We start from the raw sequence: 24,269 nt of genomic DNA, 5'->3' as shown, positions 1-24,269 counted from the left end.
AGCTGCTCCTGAGCCATCATAAAACAGTTTTTACAGCCCTAGTCTCCCTGTGACTAGTAAATTGATGATGACATGTAGAATTGATGACGTGCCCTTTTAATATTCCTACTGGCCTGAACTAAATGTTCTCACTCTTGTCTTTAATTCACTTCAACAGTTAGAAAAGGACAGTGGGAGCCCCTGCATATCAATGGTTCACCACTTTGCCACCGCTACTGGTGAACTTGAGCCTGATGGCAGTAAATTCAAGTCCATGCGTGGCTGAGTTAATGCAAGTATGACCGTCATGGCATCATGTGAACGTCTGATTTTAAACTCAAGTTCTGTCTGCATAGCATCATCAAGCCATCTGAGTGAAGCCATTTAAACGCTTCAACAACCGTTCTGTTCAACAGGCAATGAATCATCCTGGCAAGTGGCATTCAAGTCCAATGAGTGTACAGCACGAGCACAGAAACAACCACACTCACTTGCTGTTTGTTATTTGTTGTGAGGCAAATTTTAACATATTTTTCCTTAAGTATTTAAGTCTACTGGGGTTTCTAATTCTGATTAAGCAAGCGAGGAATGTTTTCTTTGAACCCTGTTTACTTTAGTCCGTGACTCAGCCAGTAAACCATAAAGAATCCCACATACAGACTTCTTTGTCGCTTCCCTCAACTTACTGTGGAGTAGCCAATTCGACCATACAAGCTTACTTAAAAGCATTAGCTGTGGGTGAATGTGCTTCGTGCCAAGCCTACCTCTGAGGATTCAGAAGTGGAGGATTTGTTTGAATACGTGGAGATGGCCAGTGACTGGGAGGGGGCCGGGCTGGAGGCCGGAGGCTTGGGGGATTCTGCTGTGTCTCCGTTAGGTAGGACCCCGTCAGCAAACCACACCCTCCTCTGCTCCCGTGACAGGGACCCTAAAGGTGAGAGACCCACACGACATTACATTTTACCTTAATGTCTTGGTTGAACATACAGGTGCAGGCACAGTGAAACACCAGAAGGTCACATAAACGAAAGCTGTATGCAAGCAAACTCTTCTCAGAACTAGCAAAAAAACAAACTACTTTAAAGTAGAGGGGAGTGAATGTCACTGTAAAGGTGAAAAATTAAGTGCTAAGAGCATTTTTATTCTTGATAAAGGTTGTACCCTCGTTGCCAGGCTGTTTCAGGACTCCCACAGGCACCATGACGGTAGGAGGAGGGGAGCTGAGCACCCCGGATGCCTGGGCCTGCTGCAGAGGGGGGATGGTGGAGCAGTACTCTGCTGGGTTGTTGGGGTTCGGACTCTGGTTGCTTGCAGTGGCTGGTGTCTCCCATGTTTGAACTGACAGAGATTGAAAACATCACTAGAAAAAAAGTTTTTTTTTCTTACAAAAAAAAAGGTGTCTAATGCCTAAAAACTATCCAGATCAGAGAAAATGTCTCTTAAGAATACAACAAATTCTACATGTAAACTGGTGTTACAAGTTTAAGATGGGTGGCTGAGGTTTTTGAAGAAAAGAAAAATCTCAAAAATGTCAATTTTATAAACAAACACTTGGTATTAGGACTACAGACTGAATGCTTTCGAAGCCGATATTGGCCAGTAGTAATAGTATTCCCATACACTGTCACATCTAGTAAGACTATTTCATCTTTTTCAACGTAGACATTTTGAGCTGTCATAGTGTAACAAGCACAGGTCTAACTAATTTAGTTAATGAGGGCTCTGTTGCAATAAGTGACCCTGTAAGCCATTCTAGTGAACCAGCAGGCTCATCTAAATGAAATGCAGTCGTATCTAATGTTATGAATAATACCTGTGCTTTTTCTGCCAATACATGTAAAAAAAGCAAACTGCTGCAAGATTTATTCTATATTCTAATTTATGTCAAGAGTGACACACAGTCAGTCATACTGCAGGTTAAGCTTCACCAGAGTTCAAATAAGTCTTAAGATTACCTTTTTCAGCACTGGTTTTAACTGAGGGAGCAAAAACAGTGCTTCCTTGTGGACCATTATTTTAGACCTTTTTTCATACCTATACTTTAAACTTGCAATGATTTAAGTCTTTAAGTGGAGCAGCATCCTGAGCTTCATCTATATATACAAAGCATACAATGCATGTACATGCAGCATATGAGTACATCTAAGCTAAGCTAACAGTCTACTTGCAATGATGCTCACCACTCGTCAGAGCAGAATGACAGGTGACACAGACGCGGGCCTCCTTCCTGTCCATGTACATGAGCCTGCACTTCAGGCTGCAGCACGTCGCACAAAACACCTTAAAAAACACACAGACACAGAAAATAATATTTTTTGTGGCGTATTCCTACAACAGGATGCGCAATGGATGTTAGACATTTCTACAAATTATTTTATGTTAACTGTGAAGATTTTGAAAAGTGAATTTAAAATAAGTTGAGACCAAGTGTGCAGCAAACGTACCATTTTATGGCTATTGATTTTCTGTACTTTGCCAGCACCTCAATGAGCTGCAGCTGTGTACAGGGCACTTTGCTTTCAATGGATTAGCACCTCCTTACACACCATTATCCAGTAACATGTATTTAGGGGGATATTAGACAGAGGGTGGAGGATCCTTTTAATTTCAGAGCCTCACAGCACCATCATAAACTGCTTTGTGGAGCTACCACTCTGGTGGTGGATGCACTGAGGATCCCGCTGCGTCTTTTGTTTGCGGTCCCAGTGCTGGTGTCAGTATTACTGCAGTGCCAGCTCCTCCCTGCTCAAGTGGCAGAGACTGTGTTTGTTTACCACCAAGGGAAATTAAGCAGCAGTCCGGCGATTTTCCAGTGCAGTGTCAGCGACCACATCTTCTCTTTCGAGCACTGTGCGGACGCCCCGCTGCATGTGTGGGTGGCCATAATGCTAGAGCTACCTGCATACGCACTGTGATTATCTGCAAGAAAGACCTAAAAAGGAACTCATTTCAAAGCATTTCAGTTAATTCATATCCTAACTCCACAGAATCCAGCAGAGCTGTTTAAAGTCACTGATGGAATAATACTCCGTTATTACTACTGTTATTTATTTTAAAAGTTGCAATGCATTTTTTAATTTTTATTCTTGTAAGCATGACTTCTGTTTTTTAGCTGAGAGTTTTTTTCTTTATCCTGTTTTGTTTGCACTGGTATTTATTTGACTGTCCTGTATGATTTACTGCAAAGCAATACCTGCTTGATTGTCAAACATTACAGGTTTAAGGATTCCAAGTGCGTGTCCCTTATATTAGACTGAGGATTGGCAATGACTATTACTATTTCATAGCAACTGTACCTTACTCAAACTACACCTTGTGTTTTAAGAAACTGTGATTGTAAACAATTGAGTTTTTTTTCGTTTTTACAATTTCCTGACATTTTATAGAACAAACAATAAAATCGAGAATATAAAATGAAGATTGATAATAAGAATAACCATTACTTGCAGCCCTGGTGTTCATGTCAACTACAAGGCTGCTTATTGATGAGAGAAACCCAGGATAACGACATCATCAGCTAATTCCCAAAATACACGCCAACATTGGCAAATCCCAGAATGCCCTTTGGCGACCCCCCGGACAAGTCAGAACATTTTGGAGAAAAATCAGCCAGAGAAGGCAATATTGACAACAGTATAATAACAGTAAGCACGTTTTTCAGCAAGTTTTTCAAAATCTTACTCTCATCTTACTCTAAATACAATACATCTCATTGATACACTGCATTCTGCAGAAAATGGTAGAAAATGTATCCCTTCTTTTTTCTGATTGATTTCTCTGTGATTGTTTAAAATGGGTGCTCCTGAATTCTGATGGTCTGACCAGAAAAAATAAACCTATTTCCGTGGATGTCTTAGATTTTAGGAGATAATGTTTGTGTAGAAGTGGAGAAGAGCTTCAATGGCAGCACATTGTTGCAATTACTATTAGCATTACAAATGCAATAGTGTACCAAAAGTACATTGCCATAATTGTTAGTTTAGAGTTGACCTTAAAAGCAGCTCCAACACTCTACTGACCTTGCCGCAGGCCCTGCAGTGGTGCCTCCTCTTGGTGAAGGTGAACCTGACATCACATTTCATACAGACAGGAGCCTGGGAGTCCGGCACCCACACAGGGGCAACCTCTCCCAGGGAGCTGGCAGGTTTCCGGCACAGAGCGCCCTGTTGGCCTGCCTGGAGGTCATTGTCTGGGCTCTCCGTAGGCATCAGGGGAGGAGAGTGGACAACACCATCTCCGTTCACCCCGACTGCACTCTGGTCAGTCCCACTGAGTGTAGTTTCAGAGGGCGTGCCCCTCCGACACTGGTTCTCCAAGTTTTTGTTCTTAGTGGCGACAGAGGACGGGCAGAGCTGATTTTGGACCTGACCTGACAGCTGCTGTGGGATCTGGAGTTTGAGGCTGACCGGCTGCTTTGGTCGTGCCCCTCCGTAGGGAACACTGACCGGCTGTAGCCGATTGTTGTTGAGTTTTGGTTGGATGTTGCCTGACCCTACCGCTCCTCCTTCGCCGTTCTCTTGCTTGCTTTCCTCCATTTCTTTCTCTTCAGTAACAGAGTCCTCTTTAGAGGGGACAGGTGAGGGAGAAAAACCCTCCTCCTCTTCCTTGTCCTCCTCTTCCTCTTTAAGCTTGGAATGGCTTCTGCTCTCCTGCTCCAAACCATTGGGAAGGCTTGTTATTCTGAGGAGTTTGTCCGTCTGTCCCTCTGGACCACATCTCCTCTCCTTCTCCTCCACTCCCCCCCTGTCAGGAGGAGACACACCATTCTCCTCCACCTCACAACCAGCCTGAACATCTCCTCCCCTGTTCAGGCCACTTTCTACCTGCTCATCCTTTGAGTCTGCAGTTTGTTTTTCTGGACCACTGTCCTGTAACACAGCTGTAACAGCCTCTTCTGTGACACCTTCCCCGTTTTGTGTTGTTGCTTCGACATTTGGATGAATTTTCTGAGTTTGTTCTTGTTCTGATCCAATCTCAAAGGTAAAGTGAGTGTGACTGACAGTGGAGCCTCCTTCTCCTCCAACTGAGGCTCTGTCCTCCTGATGAAGCTTAGCCTGTTGGTCAGAAGCACCAGGCTGGTTGTCTGTGGGAGAACCTTTCTCCTTGCTGAGCCCATCCAGTTGTGGGCTTGCAGGGCTGGCGGGGCAGCCGTTCTCCACAGAACTACAGGCCGTCACAGGGGGCGGCGAGAGGTCGTCTGTGCCCACCAGTTTGCCGATGTTGGGCTGGGGAAGGGGTGGGCTGTGGACGTCTGCCGGTCTCTCCTCTACCCAGGATGGAGGTTCGGGACCGGGATGTCTTTTAGGGTCAGCCCCCGGGGAGGCACTAGAGGAGGAGTTGGGTAGGGTCTTGAAGGGCAGCGGACTTTCCCGGGGGCTGAGGTCTGCATGCGCCAGGGCGGGGTTCAGAGAGAGCAGGTGGGCTGGCGGGGCCAGGATCTGGGTCCACTTGGCATCAGAGAGAATGGGATTGTCTGTCTCATCTGGAAGACAAAGACAAGAAAAGCATGGACAATTGTATGGGTCTCAGTTCGCCTTATTTCTCAGAAAACCGTAGGTATCGATCCAACTGTGGCTTTGCTACCTTTAATGTTTTTAATGGCTTGCAGGTTTTTTGCCACATTCAAGACAAGTGGCTACCAGTAAAGAGATCATGCCTACAACAGCATGACAGGAAGCCTCAAATTAACTGCCACAGAGAACTAATACAAAGATACACTCTCCCAGGTGATTGAAAGAGCTAAAAATGGCAGGAACAAACCAGGGGACAAATTGAGAAATGAGGTTGGCATGGAGTGGGAAATTAGTGTGTGGATGGACTGGGAAATTGTGAGAAAGTGGGCCAAATGGCTCCGTCACCCCTGGGAGACATCAGTCAAGCTGACACATGAACGCTGTGTAATACAAGCGGAAATTCTTCTAATATTTATTCAAAACGACTTTCTCACACAGCCGTGTCAGCTACTGTACAGTGCTCTCCTCCTGCCACTGGAATTCAATGCTAAGCTGTTTCAGTATGTGCTGTACCAGGTTCAAGCGCACACACAGAGTTAATCTGCCAAGCTGCATCTCTGGCAGAGAACACACTGTTAATCGCTCGTGGCCAAAATACACACAGAGTTCACAGTACCACCAAAATATGCTGTGTGGAGGGTCTGGCATTTTCCTGGGGTCATCTGCCATAAATCTAGTCTTTTCTGTCTGATAAGCAGACCGTTTGTACTAGAGAGAGGAGAGCCTGCAGACACAGCTCAGTAAAGCAGTGTTTACTTTACAAACCACCATAAATACAACTCAGTGGAACCACTGTTTCGAAAAGACCGTAACACAATTTCTTTACTTATTGTGATCATTTAGTGTGAAGAAAAAAAAAAAAAAAAACAGACAACCCTCTTGTCTTGCACCAATAACACAGTTTCACACAAGCCTGAGGGAAATGGACAAACCAATTAGTCCTATTCCCTCTCTGCACACCCTCAATCACCACCTGTAACTGTTACTCAAACTCACTGGGCGGTGACTGATTGTCTGACACCTTTTTGCTTTACTCAAGGGTTGCATAACAGCATCCTAACCACAGCTCCTCTGAAACTTCCATCCCGCAGCTACACCTCACCCCATCCGTCTTCTCTGAAGCACAATGACTCACAGTCTGTCCCCGTCTCGTCTCTAATATGGCAGCTCACCTTCGTTCTGCTCAAACTCGTCCAGCACCTTGTCCAGGTTGAAGGCCTCGGCCTGGAAGTAATTCTCCATGGGTCAGGAAGCTCCACCCTGCCGACGGCCGCGTGAACCTGAAGAGCGAGAGCTCATCCTTAATACCAAATGCGATCACATTTCCGTACTGTATGCAGATGTTCCCCACGGCCTAAGTCATATCTCCTTTTTCATATCTTTGTCTTCTACTCGCTTTAATACGATTTGTTTAAGTAGAAATATCCCCTCTCTTTTGCTCGTACTTCTCATTTCCCTCCCAGACAGTCCTTTCTTTAGTGATCACTCTGGGGTCACAGATAATGAAAGGGAAGTATGGATATTGTCAGAGTGTCTCTTTTTGATTAGGAAGGCTGCTGAGTGAATTATATGATCCGAAATACAGAAACAAGATGCCATCAAGGATATGAATTTATCAGGTTCTCCATGTACTAAGAAGTGTTTCCATGCTTCCTAAGGCTTCCCTTTGTGAAAGCAGCTTTCGGTAATGCTCGATATATTTTTACTGTTCTTATTTATCCTATCTTTGTTCTTTTAATTGTTTTATGTGCTTTTATCCTTTGTTTGATCCCCATTTTTAACGGTCTTGTCTGGTTTTACTTTGTTTTGTCAAGCACTTTGTAACGATGTTACAATTTCTGTGTATTTCTGACTCTAGGGGACATCCTGTATGTACATTTAAATGTCAGTCCTCACCTGCACAGAGGTCCTCCTCAGCAGTCCCAGGTGGTGTTTTTTTTCTCAGCGGGTTTCCCTCTCAGTTCTCACTTCACCCAGTCTGGCAAGCGCCCAGCGCCCACACCTGAGACACCGAGGGAGACACCATTCAGGAAAAACCAGCATCTCAGCCCATGTGGGCATGGTGCGTAGCCACATGGGCTGGTTTCTCTACAAGTTTGGTTGCAGTAAAAACAGTGAATTTCCTACATGCTTACAGTATGCGAACTTTAGGTTAAGCAACAGTAAAGCATGCCAAGTACATCCTCTGTGCCTAAAACTGTCACTTCCTGTGGGTAGGGCTGCAACTAACAATTTTGCATAATCGACTTATTTGTTGATTAATCAGTTAGTTGTTTGGTCAATAAAATGTTGAAAAAAGGTGAAAAATGTTGATCAGTGTGTTTCCCAAAACCCAAGACGGCGTCCCAAGATCAGATGTCTTGTTTTGTCCACAACCCAATGTGGACAAAACCTTATGTTATGAAGGATGCTTCTTTATTGCAAGTTCCACTTCAGTTTCAGGTATATCATGGAAATAAAAATACTATAACAAAAAGTAAGGTTAAACCTCACAATTAATCTAGAAATAAAACAAGCTTTGTATATTAAGCATTTTCAAGCAGACCTGAAATAAGTCAATGAATTAATCAGTCCCCAAAGAATTAATCAGAAGTTATTATGATATATCAATTAACTATTTCAGACATTTTCTCATACAAAACAGCCAAACATTTACCCATTTATTATGAAATAAAGACAATAAGCACATCCAAAGTTAATTTCTATTCCCATCACACAGAAGATGAATCAGAACAAAATACTCGCTACGTGTGGGAGACTCTAGCTCATGAGCAATGCCTTGCTTCAACTGATAATGCAGTGCATCTAGCTTATTGTGTGTATTGCACATTATCATACATAGTGAGCCATTATCCATCCAAGCTCAGCAAGGCAATCAGAGTCATGAATGGAAAACAGCTGAAGCCTGATTCACTGCACACTAAACCTGCCCAGTGTGTCCTTGCTGATGAGGAAGATGGGAGTGAGGATGTGATTGTGCAGGGAGTGAAGAAGGTTGTGTGTGTGTGTGTGTGTGTGTGTGTGTGCGCGTGCGGCTGCAAATGAGTAACAGCCAGGCTGAACTTCAGGGTCATTCTCATAAGGACAAGAGCGACCAGGGATTACACCAGGGACCAGATATTCCGCAGAGCGAAGGCCTCGACGAGAGGAGCAGAGTCAACACATTTTTCGCTTAGTTTAAGGTGCAAGCATGGGCACGATGTCAGCACAAAACAGCGAAGGCACAGGACAGGAGGCTACACATGTGATGCGTGCCGTGGGTCAAACCATTTCTGAACAAGGCTGAAGGAGAACGCTGTTATCACTGCCAGAAACAGAAAAAAAAAAGGCACAGACTATAAAAAGACCCTTTTAAATTAAGAAAATCAACAAAATTAATAAGCCATGAGTGAATGAAACAAGGCAACAGTGTTTTAATTAGAGCATGTTACAATCCTTTAGGCAAGCACAGTCCAGATGGAGTACGATGACTCAGTTTGGACACAACACACAAGAAGTGGCGTCACTGCTCAATCGATACAAGAATGAACTCTATCTGCTAAAATAAATATAAACTGTGACATTTTTACAACATTTTCATGTGATCTCCAATCTTCAGCTCTCTAGCACATAACAAGGATTTTTAACCTACTAACAATTAATGAAACCTCCGTGTGCATGTGGGGAAACTTCAACATAAAAGTCACCTTCAAACCACAGCAGTTCCAATCTTCAGATTATGGAAACCACCTTACACTTTTCCATCACTCATGATTTTGTATTTGTTGGCATTTAACTATTATTACAGGTAGGTGATTAATACATGCTGGATATCAGTGGCAATATTAGGTGGTACTATATGGTACCTTGGTACAGATACCAAAATCCTACTTTTGAACTGCAAATCTGTTTTTGGTTAAAAAGTTCAGTGTGTAGGATTTAGGGGGATCTATTAGCAAAAATGAAATATAATATTCATAACTACATTTTCTGCACTGTATAATCACCTCAAACTAAGCGTTGATGCGTTTTCATTACCTTATGAGCCCTTTATAGCTACATAGGGAGCAGGTTCATTCTCAGTCTGCCATGTTTCTACAGTAGCCCAGAGTGGACAAACCGAGGGCCTTTCGCCTGTTCACGCTGAAGTGGCAGCTTGAATTTGCAAATGCATCAGATAGAAGATGAAGAAGAAAGAAGAGGAACATCATTTTGTGGTGTGACAATTGGCAGAATATACTTATTATTTAACACAAGAGAAAGCAAGGGAGCGTGAATCGTTTGGCCACTGTAGGCTCTCCTACACGCTTGAAAAGGGAGCGGTGAGGTGAGGGGTGTTTAGTTGGTTGTAATCTGCGTCCTCGCAGCTAGATGATGCTAAGTCCTACATACTGGTCTTTTAAATGTTGTCTAAACACAGGCAGCAACACAAGACTTTTGGCTGAGCCAATTAAAATTATCTGTAGGGCGACAAAAAAGTACTTTTTGGTGATTTCATGCCTTCCTTACATTGACGGTAGACGGATAAAAAAAAAAAAACAGGAGAGATATGCGATACAACATTGCAACTCATGGCTGCTGCCTCAACTGCAAGGCCACCTGGGAAATTGGCGAAAGTTTGTATCTGATCGAAAAACAAGATAACGGATCAGACCGGACATTTGATGTCAGTTACAAATACAATTTAAAAAAGCAGACACTCAAGAGCAAGATGATGCAGTTTTTTTTTTTTTAAAACATCACCTGAACAGACCATTAAATGGGAACTACATCGAAGCACCAAAGTTTAACCTCATCCAACCTCTGCACTTTTTACTTCAGCAGAGCCGTTTTCCTCTGTGCTGAATGAAAGACTAATAAGTCGTCTGGCACCGTAAGAGCCTGAAAAGACTGCGGGACAGTGAACACATTCATGCACAAAAACACGTGTGAACAAACACACATGCACACACACAGACACGCCTCATAAGGACAGGAGCCAGTCCCTGATTAAGATTTAATTACTCTGCAGAGGCATTGAATAATGCATCTTTACTCAAAGTGCGTGAAGGAGTTGTATTTTTAGACATGCAAACTTGGGGAGATGCTTTAAAGGAGACATATGTGTACATGTGGGTGTGTGTCAGAGTCTGTGGGACTAAAGCAAAATGGTCCTGAAGCTACAGGATCTTTACAAATTGAACAACATGCTGCAACTCCTAAACTAATAAGTGATTAAAAACAATTAAACACACAAGCAATTACATGTGTGCCTGAAGCAAAGCAAGAATAAAAGATTACACATGACAGGAGCTCACCTGATCTATAAACCATTTTACAGGCTTAAATAAGAACAATTTAATATCACAATTTAACAGAGACCAGAATATTGTCTTATATTTGCTTCTGAATAAGACAAACAGGCCAAAAAGACCCCAAAGATCCAAATTTCTTATATTATGAAACATTGTGAAACAACTAATTCCTCACATTGGTGAAACACACTTTCAGCCCAACACTTGGTTCTAAATTTGATGGCAATCTATCCAATTGTTGCTTAGATATTTCGTTGTGGACCTAACATTCATGGTGTCCTGAGGATGAATTGGGATCAGTTTTCGTCTCTGTTATTTCAGTGCTACCTCTTTCTACAATGCTACAACAAGGCAGTCTTGTTGTTTGTTTGTCTGTTTATTAGTTGACTGATTAATTTGTCACTTAAGTGATTGTTTGGTCAATGAAATATTACAAACTAGTAAAAAAAAAATATTCATGTCCACATGGATATCTTCAAATTACTTGTTTTGTCCAACCAGTAGTTCAAAACCCAAAGATATTCAGTTTAAAACAGTTTCAAACAGAGAAAAGTGTGAAATCCTCACACTGTCTTCACCTGTTTATCAAGTTAAAACACCCAATTTTCACTTGATCCAGCTTCTCCAATGTCAGACTTGTTGATGATAAAAGTGTTTCAGCTCATGTCACTGCACAGATAACGAATTAAGAAATAGTTTCATTATTTTCTACATTTGTGTGTGCCACTATAATGATACTAAAAAACATATATGAAAAAGAAGCATAACATAAAGAAAGGGATTTTGTAAAGTGATGCAAAAGTATAAACACACAACACTAAAGCATGACTAACGAAAAGATCAGGGTCTGAATTCTATTTTTAAATCAAGCAAACTGCAGCCACGCTCCAGCCTCCGGTGTAAGCCAGACATGCTAATAATGAAATGGCCTAACAGACTACTAACATGATAAACCATGCCTGACTGGACATCCTGGCATGGCAGCAAAATTAAATAAGACAAGGGCATAAACAGTAAGGAAGTTCGGACAAACGCTACAACAGTTCATTACGTCCTTGCTGTCAGGGTAAGACTGTTTCCTGTTGTTGTTGTTTCCTGCTGAGGGAGCTGCATTCACTTCCTCAATAATCAGGTGGAATTCCCTTCAAATCATCAATGCAGTTTGGTTGTATTATATAGAAATGTACTAGAAACTACAGCCCTATCTAAGGGTGTTTTCCTTCAAGAAGATTTTCTCTGGTTTCTCGTTTCCTGTAATCTCTAAAATATCCTGAATAATGGCAGAACAGCATTCAAGTGCAACATTTCCAAGATTTTAGTAGTGTGGATGCTGCCTCACTGACATTAGCCTATTACATGTCCCCACATTAACGTTATCAAGTCAAAGTTATGTCAAAATAAAAAACAACCTGTGTCAGTATGTATGAAGCCATTCCAGAGTTAACTTCAGAGAGTGACCTAAAATTTCTTCTTCAAATTAAGAATACATGTCCTGCATAAGTGTTCCTAAGTGTTCAGAGTTGGTTTCAGCTCCTGAAGTATTCAAGAGAGCTGAGGAGGTATCAGAGCCCTGTTGAGAGTCACTAGCTGATGGCGTACAGAGTCAAAGTCCACACACTTACCAGCAACGGAAAGATGTTTTCGAAATATGTGACAATATAAAACAGTCATCTAGTTCCTTGACATTGTGAATGCAATCAAATAAGCAGTAAATCTTATGTACATATACATCTCACCTCAAATCATCCAAGTACATCCACAAAAAGTGTCTTTACCACTGAAAGGCTCAGATTGTTATTCCAGGAGTTTGACAACACGATGGAAAGGATCCCTGCAAAAATAGTCCTATATGATCCTTTTTGTTTAATCAAAAACAGCCATTCAACAACACCCTTCAAAGCCACCAGACTCCACTAACAAAAACATTAATTTAAACTTGCAGTACACAGGAGTTGCTGGTCTACTTGCTGTGACGTTCAGATCGGAAGTGACTCTTTAAAACACTAAAGTTACACAATAACACAAACAAATTAACTGAACGAGGCAGCGGTATTCCTTTGTTCTGCAAATTAAAATTAATGTTTTCATCAGTGGCGTCTGGTGGCTTTGAGCAGGGCGATAAAACAGCTGTTTCTGGTTAAACAAAAAGGATCTTACAGGTTTACCTCTACTTATGTGTGATTAAATAATCTCAACTGCTAGCTTTCCTTTAGCTTTTTATCATATTGCACAGTCTTAGTCAGCAAAAAGAAACTGGATCAAGTGCTATGACATGATGAACACCATGTGATGTGGTTGAAAGCTCAGAAAAAGCAAAAAAAGTGAAGCATAAGTTAAGATCATTGTGTTAACCTTATCGATCCCAAGGTCAGAAGTTGGTGTAGTGTTTTCAGGCTCAAAACAATACATTATTTTACTTAAATAATATCTAATTTCTGATATGATCAGTGTACTAGTTCAATATATTTTGGTGCACAAGTTACAATGAGTGATGACGAGAAGGAGGAGGCTTTCAAAGTGATTCATCATGTCTAGCATTAAACCACAGTGAATGGTGTGATGCAGCTCTGACACATAACCTTTGGAGGCCTGCTATTGGCTGATTTAGTGCATCAGGGAGGGTATTTGGGTCGACATCACTCTACTCCTTATTTCATAACACGTACCGTCCTTAAGTCAGGCCTTGAGAATCATACTTGGGATATGATGGTGGAAAGTATCCGTAGGTTATTTGTCTTAGTGTGTTGTAGTGCACATCTGCTAACAGCCTTTAACAATGGTAGATTTAAATAGAGCTGAATATAGCTGCTTGATATTACAATTAATTGGTTCCGTCATTTCATTAAAAGCAAAAAATGCCAAATATTTGTTACTTTCCTTTGTAATATATGATCGTGAACTGATTGTATTGGACTACAGCTGCATTAATTAGTTGCTTAATTAATTAGGTGATCAACAGAAAATTAAACAATCAACCAAAAAATAATAAATCAACATTCTCAGTCATTTTTACAAGAAAAACAGGACAAATATTCTGTGGTATCAACATCTCAAATGTAAAGATCAGATGCTTTTCTTTGTTATATGTGAGAGTAAAATAAAAATATTTAACTTTTGCATTATTGGTCAATCAAAGCAAGCAAACTGAAAGATACCACAGTGGGCTCTGAGAAACTGTAAGTGTCATTTGTTTCACATTTTTGACAAATGTACCATACCAATGATTCCCAACCAGGGGTTCATGTACTCCAGGGGGTACTTCTGCAAATGATCGGGGGCACAAAAGTATACCACAGCTTAACTAATTGGACAAAATAGAAATGAGCCAACACATATTGAGTATGTTGTGACACCTGAACGATGTTGTGATTGAAACTGTAAATAGTGGGGGGTTCCTCAGACAAAAACAGCTGGGAACCGCCGTACTAAACGATTAATCAATTAAAAATATAATCATCAGATTCATCAGTCATAAAAATGATTGCTGGTTGCAGCTCTACTCTGGGCAGCTGGTCAAATAAAACAAGCAATCTGAATATATCCCCTTGGGTTATGTGAAATCCTACCTTTCTGACATCTTTTAGACAAATAAAAAGAAAAATCAATGAGGAAAGTAATTGTTAAAAGTGCTGCATGACTCACTGGAGGTTGTGGATCACCATCTTTCTCTCTAAGTTCCCTTTATGAAAGTGATAACGGCTAAGCAGAAGTTTCTGCACTGTTCCCATTCAGTCTGGCGCTACAGACTTCCCAGGACTGCATGTTCACATCCTGATGAACGCCGTTTTTAGATCCATATCCGACACCGCCGCACTCCAGACGCCGTCTACTTCACGGTGAGCACAGGAAACCTCAAATGATCACTTCCTCTGTTTAAGAATGGACTGACATCACTTTCTAACAACATGATCGCATGACTGAGTGACACATTATTATGTAATGTTTAACGCCCTAACTGGGAGCACACTGGGAGTTGTCCTACCTCCTCTAGGAAGTTTTTTTTTTTGTTTGTTTCAAATCCCAAGCACAGCTGAATATTTAAGAAATAAAAGCAAAACACGCCACAGGTTTGTATCCACCAGAAATATAAAAAAAAAAGATTATTTCTTTGACAAGAGAGGTTGAAAAGGTAAATCTGTTGAGATCTGAAGAAGGAAAGGTAGAGAGGGGAGTAGTTGTCCTCCTGTTAGAAAGAGCTGCTCTGCTTCACAGCAAGTGTCAAAAGACATTAAGATCTTCTTTTCTCCCTTATGTTTTGATCTACATTTAACCACCACAAGCCAGAAAAAAAACAGCAAACAGAGACAGGCGCTGGGCTGCCATCAGGGAGAGACTAATACTTTCTGAAAGCATACAGTAACCTACATCTGGGAAGTCTCTGCACACATGAGAGCTCATCTTTGCATGGCAGCCTGTTGGATACAGCCACTCCATCAACCCACCTGGGTTTTAATACTGCTTGGAGACGCAGTGAGATACTATACTTCTCCTACAGGTAAAAATAAAGCTGATCAAATGTACTTGCTTCACCATTTCATGAATGGACCATCAGTCAGACTAGGCAGGAGACGTGCCAAGTTAAACCAGACAAGAAAGTAAAGAGAATAAAAGTCTAAGCCTCTGCAGTAATATGAATGTTGCATTGATTTAGGGGGAGAAACAGACTTTGATATAATCTGATCTGGCTTTCTCTTCTGTGACAAATTCATTTTTAAATTCCTCGCTGGTGATGACTATTCAAGGTGGCACTGGGATGGGCCCACCTCCTCATGAATCCACCTCCAAGAGCTTGACTAAAGGCCCTGAAACCAAATGATGAGGTAAATGCAAAAATCCACGGCACCAGCAAAGCTCACCAAACCAACTCTTGAAGAGCAGAAAGATGACCATTAGCTTGGATTATGCAACCATAAGTGGCACAGTGTGGCTGTGCCTGCTGCCTACAGGCCAAACACAGCCTCAGATGGTGGATGTTATTCACAGGTAGACTGGCTGAACACATGGAAAACTACTGTGTTATTGACTGCAGCGGATTGACACTGAAGAGCCACAAAAACCACAACAGCCGGTGCTTGTTTGCACCATAACTTGGATAGTTGTATTAGCTGGAGCTGCTAGCTGTATTCAACCCCACGTCCAAAGCAAATCCGCGTAAAGGCCACGAGTAAGTTTCCAAAACAGTTACCACCAACTCGACACAACAAAATGCTAAAATTTCACAATTCAGCCACCAAATAATGCCACTGTGCAGCAGCGTGCTGGATCAGGAGGGTGAAGGGGCTCCTATTTTGCTCCGACCGTTCAGCGGGTAGTCGTGCGCCGAGTGGCGGCAGAGAGTCGCTGCTCTGACGGACAGTCACACCGCCGCTGACTCGGTGGGCTCCGTGGCTAACGGCCAGCTTTAACGGTCATGGTGGAAATTTGAAAAAGCTCTCTCCTCACGTTAACCCGCTCCATTTCCCATGTAGTCACTGATAGTTTGGAGCGTTTTTAGTGACTGTTTAGCTGCAGCTCGTAGTGCCAAACCAGGAGCGTTAACGTGTTGTGTAATTGACGTAAAATAGTGTTACCGTAACACCACCTTCTCGGTGTTACTCACCGTTAAGCTAGCTAAAAACACACCGCAAAACACCACAGCACCCACCCACCGCACCGACTTCGGCTCAGTAAACTATCACTTGCCGTTGCAATGGCGGGTTGTAGCATCGGAGCAACAACAGAGCGGTGAAATGTGCTGGAAACAAACTGAGTCACTCACCGGAGGAATCCTCATCTTTACGTGGAGTCCCGCGGAGCCCCTCCGGTGGTGTCCGTCATACCTAATCGCCTTTGAGGGCTATTTTTAAGTCTCCTCGTGTGGACACTCTGCTAAACTATAACAGCTCAAGTGGGAAAGTCCAGCCTGTAGTCTGCCGTAGTTGTGCGACAGCTCTGAAGGATCCCTCCTCCCCCCCAAAGGTTTAATATTAGGTGAAAAATAAGGAGCAACGTCAAGGCAACCAGGAAGGAAACACCTGACTTCCGGTTACATATTTCAAAATAAAACTTTACAACTAACAACTCTGACCAGAAGTGCAAGAAGCAGTAAAGTACAGTACCAGACAAAAGCTTAGACACACCTTCTTTATTAGTATTTTCGACAATGTAGATTGATATAATATAATATAATATAATATAATATAATATAATATAATATAATATAATATAATATGCAGGTTTTAACTGTATGTATGGAGTTTGCATGTTCTCCCCGTGCTTGCACAGGTTTTCTACGGGCACTCCGGCTTCCTCCCACTGTCCAAAGGCATGCAGGTTAGGTTAACTGGTGACTCTAAATTTCCCGTAGGTGTGAGTGTGAGCATGAATGGTTGTCTGTGTCTATGTGTTGGCCCTGTGATTGACTGGCCACCACCAGTCCAGGGTGCACCCCGCCTCTCGCCCAAAGTCAGCTGGAAGTCAGCCCCTACAAAACCTACAAATCCTAGCAATCCTACAGATACCTAGGTGTGCACCTGAACAACAAACTGGACTGGTCCCTGAATACAGATGCTCTCTACCTGCCATATAGCACACTACTAAAATATGATTAAACTATAAGTCAGATAGACTCAAAAATGTGTTTTACTTTATGTTTCTGCATGTCCATCCACATGTAGCTTTGTGTTTTTACTCTCACTGAATCATGTTTCTGCTTTGAACATTGTGCATTTAACTCCCATTTATTTTTACCTAAAATCCCTAAAAAATTTTAACCACTTTATGTTGAATGTATCTCATCTGATCATCTCAATAAAACGCATTCATCTTTGCATCACACTCCTGATCTCGTGTTATCCACTAAAAACTGTTTCGAGCTCTTATTTTCAAGTGGCAACACATAGTTTCCTGTTTTGGCGCAGCTGTCAGTGCGCGTCTTGACGCAGCGGTGAAGCGGTTCAGCTCCAGTCCAGCAGCCGTCCTTGTGCTCTGCTCCAGCCGCAGACGCAGCAGCAGCAGCAGCGGGGACATTTTGGCTCAAACCGGGCTAAAGGTGGTGCGGTGAGCCCCCGGGGCGGGTCCGCAGCTCCGTCCTGCTCCCGGCCACGACACGCTTGAGCCAAAATGGCACATCCACCCCCGGTAACCTTGTCAGACCTCTCCCGCTGTGCGGAGTGAAGCAGCAGCGGCCCATTGATCAGCACGCTGCAGCACAGGAGCGTCACAGGTGATCAATGAAACGGGATGTGACAGCGTTGGCGGGGATGTAGTGATTTGTACAACCCACCCAGGCACAGTTTTTACTACAAACTATCACTGTGTTGAAAATTAAAGCCAACACCTGCTGTTATTGATTCATAAATTCTCTGTTAAACAGCAAAAATAACATGCAAATACCCTTAAAGAGATGTAATATGTAAAAATATTTACTTTGACCCACAGACAAAAACTAATTATTAAATCAAAGACAACAGAAAGTCATTTGTGAGATTGTGACAGCAAAGTCTGGACTTTTTACCTGATGAATGATAATCAATAACCAAAGCTGGAGCTGATTTACAGTAGTAGAAAGTATTTATCAAATACTGCACTTAAATGTAATGTACTTGAGTTTGTTCATTTTATGCTGCTCCTTCTACATGTCAGAGAAATACTGAACTTTTTACTACATTGCATTTATTTACTATTCACATACAGTATATATTCTAATATTGTATATGGTTAATATCTTTTATACTTCCTCTTGTTACATATTTTTCTATCTCATCCTTTTTACTTCGCTGTCCGCTAGTTTATTTATCGTTTTATTGAACACTCTACTCCTGCTGCTGTAACGCTGTTAACACCTGTCCTGTGGGACTTATAAAGGAATATCCAATAGTTTAGTTTATAGATTTTTCACACAAAACATGATCAGCTTACAAGATTCTAAGCACGCTCGAACATTATACTACCCAACAGTGTTTGATACTTTAAATTCATAGTATAATAATAAAATATTGTAGTTAAAACTTATCCCACATTCAACCAGGTACATTAAAATGTTGCTTAATACATCTGTAACATCACAAAATACTATATAATAACAACAACACACTGTTAACGGCCATTCTGCTGCATAGCAAGAACTTTGCAATAATTTGAAACTTTAAGTGTATTTTACTGAAAATAGTCCTTTCATTTATGATATTTTTACTCTTACTTGTGATGGATGATTTTTTACTTTTGTGGTAATTCAATTTTACTTTAGGATCTAAATACTTTATGTTCTCATTTAAAATTGATTAAGGACCAATGCAACTCCTCATGGGGGCAACAGCAACATAACCAATGAGCAACAGTTAAATGGTTGTGTAGTTTTACCAAAAGGTTTAAATTGTAACTGTGCTTGTTTGTTGTGACAGTGCATCTTCTGTAGTGTTAAATACCAGCTCAGATATCTATGAATTCAAGGAAGTGTAAAGGTAGAGGCCCTCTGCGCAGCTTTTTATAGGCTATTTATAAAATGAGCATCAGTTACAAATACTTTACACGTAAAAGGCCTCGGCCGCTACTTCAAATGTGCTCGCTGGAGTAATTCTGCTGGCTTTTTCTTTCCCACTGGCCGTATTTATCGGTTTAGCGGTTAAAATAATCTGATACGTCAACAAAGAGAAGCATCCATAGCCCAAAATGTTTTATTAAATTCATAAATCACCACTATAATGTAAAGAGAATTCGTCATTCACTTTAACTGTAATTTAATAAACAATCTCTTAAATACTAGCCACGTTTAACCATGTAGAAATCTTATGTCTTAAGTAGTTGGAGTCCTTTGGGTGCTGAGAGTCGAACAGATCCTTGTGTCTCAGCGTGTCCACGATATCACAGCCTACTGAAATCAAAACCTACTGTATCTGCATGTTGTTGTTGTTGCTGTTGTGCTGCTGTGGCAGGCTAAACCCGAAGTGGTTCTCGTCTCCGGAGAGGATGCACTGCACCTTTAACAACCGTTTCCCCACAAGAGGAAATTCCCTTTGTGAGTCCGCAAGAGGTAAAAAATAAAAACGGTTGACGGAGGACAAACAGGATTCATCAGTTTGCTTCGTTCTTTGAGGCTTCATCAAAGTTCTCCACAAGATCTGTGAGACAGAGAACAACAAAGTGCATCAGGTCTTTGTTCTGGAAGCAGACGCACAGCGTTTGATTAAAGCGACACTAACAATTTGTGAGAGAGTAACGAGTGATTTAATCCTTTATTGTCAAAAACATTGTATTTTCTAACACTGCAACTAAAGAGCTGACTTAAACCATTTGGAAACGAGGATGCAGACAAGATGTTGTAAAAATGAAAACAACAAACTCCTCCTAAATATATGTGGTACATTATTTTGGACCTTTATATGATCTCCAAAGGTGACATTTCACAGAAGGAACCGTTTAACCGCTTTAAATTCTCAGCAAATTAACGCAATATTTATCTGCTTCTATACCTGGTACGTCGTCGTCCTCTTCCTCTGCGATCTCCTCCTTGACTGCCTTCATGTCCATTGCTGCAAAATATATTTTTAAAAAAAAGTGAATGAAATGTTGCGTTGATTATGGACACAAGTTAATTCTGTGAAAATGTCTTGTAAAAAATCCATGAAATTGGCATTGCTTTAACTTTTGTAGTGTGGCTGCACTTCCCTGAACCATTTCTTTCACACATTGTGTCAATGTCTGTTCTCTTGTTTTGCTAAAACAATGGACACTTTTGCAAGAATAAGAAAGTGCTGCCCAATATGGACGGGAGAAGCTCAGTAGAGTGAGAAATGAGAACATCTACCAATTCTTTGACAACTGGACAAACTATCTGCTGAGGAAGATCACCTGCTTTTTTTTTTTTTTTTTTAAAACCAGCATGCAAACACTACGGTCATCTGCTTCAAACTCACTCATCTAGCTGCTCTGACAGTGAGCTGCATGTCTGCACCTTAATTGTTAGTCAGCGTCTAAATGCTCAGATATTTAATGTCAGTTTTTGCTCTGTCCTCGTCGCCATTTTTGTTTTCTTTGCTGATATAACCTGTTTCTCTAGGTCACAGTGACAGATTTAATCTACACTGGCTCTGCAGTGATTCTAAACAAACAAAACTGTGCTGCACAAAGCTGTCACACAAGTATGCGCAAGTGTATATGATATGTGAACGGCAGCGTGCTCTACTACGTCTTTGTTTCAGGGTAAATGTGTGACAGCAGGGTGTCTGCTGGCCAACATGGAGACCTGGACTTTGGTCCCGTAGTTAAAAGGTGGTCACTTTTCTCACTACAGCTCTCAGTATTCTGAAAATCTGGTGACTTTGTTGGCACAACTTCTATGAATACCACCGATATTGCCTGGCCGCAGTGAACCCCAACACTGTGAGAGTGAGTGTTTGAGCATGTGTCTGTTTGTGTGTGTGTGTGTGTGTGTGTGTGTACTCACTTTGCCGTGGGAACTGCTCGGCCAGCTTGCGCAGGCTGCTCAGGCTGTCGGCCCCCAGCTGGCTCAGGATGCCTGGAAGCATCTCTGTCAGCTGCTTGGTCTCAGCGTGGCCTGTGATGGCGAAGGTGTTGGCAGACAGAGACGCCTGCACTTTGGGGTTGTTGAAGTGGATCACCGTCCCATCATCCTTTATCATATTCACCTGGGAAAAACAAAAACCAAAAAAAAAGCACAGGAGGAACTTAGAGCCGATAAAAACTCACAGAAGACTTTGCACAATCAAGACTCCATGTCAGTAACACCTAAATTAGTGACATACCATGGGTACAAAAGTAAGATCAACTCAACATACAAATAAAGGGGATAAAATGACATGGAAAACTCAAATGTCTACAACTTTATTAACACAAACGTTTTTACAACTTACTGACCAAGCTTTTTATTTAAAAAGGCACAGAATCACATATTTGCTTCAAACAGCTTCACAACACCCTCAATCCTTTATCCTTTGGATAAAGAAACTCCCAAAAATAAACTTTTAACAGGTAAAAAGTGTATTAAATTAGATCTTAGTCTTATTTGCAGTGAGAATCTTGACAATCTTAATAATTTACTATAAAATAAAAAAGGTAAAGTAAGCCACAATGAATGAATTTGAATGAAATTATCTTTTTGCATCAGGTTAGTGACTTTTTATCAGTTTTTTTTAGTACTTTGACTTGAGCTTGTTGGAGAAAAAGCACTCTATAAACTAAACTAACCCTGTCTTTAATCTTCCATCATCGAGACACAACAAAATAAAACAGTGCAGCTACGGTATCACACTGGCGTTAGTTTTCCTTCGATAGCTCACCTCTTCTATCCCGGCAATGTTGTTCACTGCCAGCTTCTTCAGAGAGCCCTGGAGTTTTTTGTCGTCAGCTGTTGCCGTTTTGTGAACAACCTTTTTCTTCCTGCGGGCCGTTCCCTGAGGAAAGAACAGGTGTGGATGCCAAAAAAGGGTTAGATAACCGAATTAACCAAAATGTAAAATACAGTTTAATACCACTGGGTGACAGCAAACTTGAGAAATGCATATGGGACAACTTTTCACTTCTATTTTGGACATATTATACACTCATTTCTAGATAGCAGCTGTGAGGAGGCCGTTTCAAACACAAAAAATTACCCATTTCTGTACTGTTAAAGAGCAGCTGTCTGTGCACTTCTACAGGGGGTTTTAATAGCATTGGACTTAACACCCTTTTAATAAAGCAGTGTATACAGAGTTTTTACTAAATCTGTACAGGTGCTATACATTTCCTTACTTTCTACTGTTGTCAATACATCGCAAGGACCTGATCGATTGAAATGAAAACCAGGGACGGAAGCACTACTTGGATCTGACGGTAAAGGAAGACAAAGTAGATACTCCCGATGGATTAGTTAGCTAAATGTTGTCCACAAAAAGGGATCCGATTCCCCCAAAGTCCAAAAAGTGGCACTGCTTTGCTAAAGTACAAAAAGTTAAAAGGCTTTACTATCATGGCTAAATTGTTAGAAATGAGACTCTCCATGCGTTGAAGACAAAATGGAGCAAATGGAGCGCTCTGTGACACTTTCTTTGCCATTTACAACTGTTCCACTTAATTTACACCAGGTCCTAAAAATAAAACATCAATGAACTCCTTTTAAAAGAAGTCCATACGTTTAATCATGAGTAAATTAAAGCACATTTTATTTTTCTTCAATGATCTTCTACACCATAAATCATCATTTAAAAATGCCATGGATAAGAAAAACCTGTTAACTGAGAGGCTACAAGTTACTGACAGAGTGTGGGATCTTCTTATTACTTCTGGCAAAATACAAACAAAGTAAATGTCCTTTTATGTGAGAATGTCAGTGTGGTGCATGCAGGAATATGGCACAAGGCCCCTTTCGCCGCAAAAATGACTAATAACGCCACCTAGCGTGTGGCTGAAGACAATAAGTCTGAACAAAGCCACAGAGGCCACAGATGGAGGGGCCAGTGCTCCGGCACATAAAGGGAATGCTGAGGTCAGGAGGAAAAACCTGGCAGAAGCTGAAAGCCTTCACACTCCTTAAAAATGTGCAATAGCTGAGTCAAAGACGGGACAAAAGTGAGAGACATCGTGCATTTGTCGGTTCTCAATGTTGTTGCTCTAACAGACTACAAGAGATTAAATGGTTTGTCCAAAAAAATGGTAACTTTACCTTTCCACCTATCCGGACTTGTGCCTGAAGTTTGGCAAGCTTCTCTTGATTCATTGTGTTCTGCAAGTAAATAAAAAAAAAAACACAACCAATGTGTTATTTCCATGATTTTAAAATAAGATCAAATGGCAAATAGGAAATACAGGTTATCACTGTAAAGAAAAACAAACAGGCAGTTTGAGGGAAGCCCATGTGATTGCTCGTTGATATGCAGTGGACACAGCACAAGTTAGGCAACCACAGCTGCAATAATCCTCATTTTCACACATTAGCGCTGAGCTAGCAGACTGCTAACAGATCAGCTGACAGGTGTACTGAAGCCACACTGACGACATTAACCAACATTATTTGAACAGGAAGAAGAAAAGCCACTGGAGCCGCATTTTAAAATGTCATTAATGCGTAATGTAACTGAAGCTAAGCTCGGTTACATAGGCTGCTAAGTGGAATGCTAATTTAGCTAATATTAGCATCGTGGCTAAAGACCAAAGATGAAACGAACTGGCTTTTTTGTTTCTGACAAGGCGAACAGCTAACGCCAATAACAAATCAAACGATAGAACAAATCGGCTGAGATGTTGAACACGAAAAGAAATTATTTATTACCTTTGAAAAGGAATTAGCTGGCAGCCCGTTGATCTGTTCTTGCTACTATTGAGGGTGGAAAAGAGCAGCTTAAGCCTGCGTCAAGCACCAGTAATCAAAACCACTTCCTTTTAATATTTTCTCAATAAAATCAGAAACTCACACAACTGTTCATTTTTGACTTTTGAGGACAATATTTTATTAGTAAAGAGGAAATCTTAAGATTCCAATATATTTGAGTGGGGTTCAATACGTAAAATACCTGAATATATCTATTTT

General features: G+C 41.3%; 2 protein-coding genes across 2 annotated transcripts in view; both read right to left on the bottom strand.

The window, feature by feature from the left end:
* The window catches only part of zfyve9a (zinc finger, FYVE domain containing 9a), a 29,138-nt gene extending 12,461 nt beyond the window's left edge, over nucleotides 1–16,677 (bottom strand). The window contains exons 1-7 of the mRNA XM_070845772.1: nucleotides 16,524–16,677; nucleotides 7,389–7,494; nucleotides 6,665–6,772; nucleotides 3,999–5,461; nucleotides 2,160–2,259; nucleotides 1,141–1,317; nucleotides 744–907 (exon numbers count right to left, since the gene is read on the bottom strand). Of these exons, the coding sequence (XP_070701873.1) occupies nucleotides 744–907; nucleotides 1,141–1,317; nucleotides 2,160–2,259; nucleotides 3,999–5,461; nucleotides 6,665–6,734 (1,974 nt within the window). The 5' untranslated portion in view covers nucleotides 6,735–6,772; nucleotides 7,389–7,494; nucleotides 16,524–16,677. The remainder of the gene's footprint in view (nucleotides 1–743; nucleotides 908–1,140; nucleotides 1,318–2,159; nucleotides 2,260–3,998; nucleotides 5,462–6,664; nucleotides 6,773–7,388; nucleotides 7,495–16,523) is intronic.
* A 2,719-nt stretch (nucleotides 16,678–19,396) lies between these two features.
* LOC139213966 (transcription factor BTF3 homolog 4-like) lies at nucleotides 19,397–24,091 on the bottom strand. Its single transcript, XM_070844687.1, has 6 exons — nucleotides 24,012–24,091; nucleotides 23,406–23,465; nucleotides 22,042–22,155; nucleotides 21,189–21,390; nucleotides 20,215–20,274; nucleotides 19,397–19,863 (listed from the first exon to the last, which is right to left on the bottom strand). The coding sequence occupies exons 2-6, from the start codon at nucleotides 23,457–23,459 to the stop codon at nucleotides 19,817–19,819; spliced, it is 477 nt and encodes a 158-aa protein (XP_070700788.1). The 5' UTR covers nucleotides 23,460–23,465; nucleotides 24,012–24,091; the 3' UTR covers nucleotides 19,397–19,816.
* Nucleotides 24,092–24,269: the final 178 nt, after the last annotated feature.

This window comes from Pempheris klunzingeri, chromosome 15, assembly GCF_042242105.1.
Source record: "Pempheris klunzingeri isolate RE-2024b chromosome 15, fPemKlu1.hap1, whole genome shotgun sequence".
Classification (NCBI taxonomy): Eukaryota; Metazoa; Chordata; class Actinopteri; order Acropomatiformes; family Pempheridae; genus Pempheris; species Pempheris klunzingeri.
Note: the sequence above shows the minus strand (reverse complement) of the source record. Positions and strands in the feature narration are given on the sequence as shown.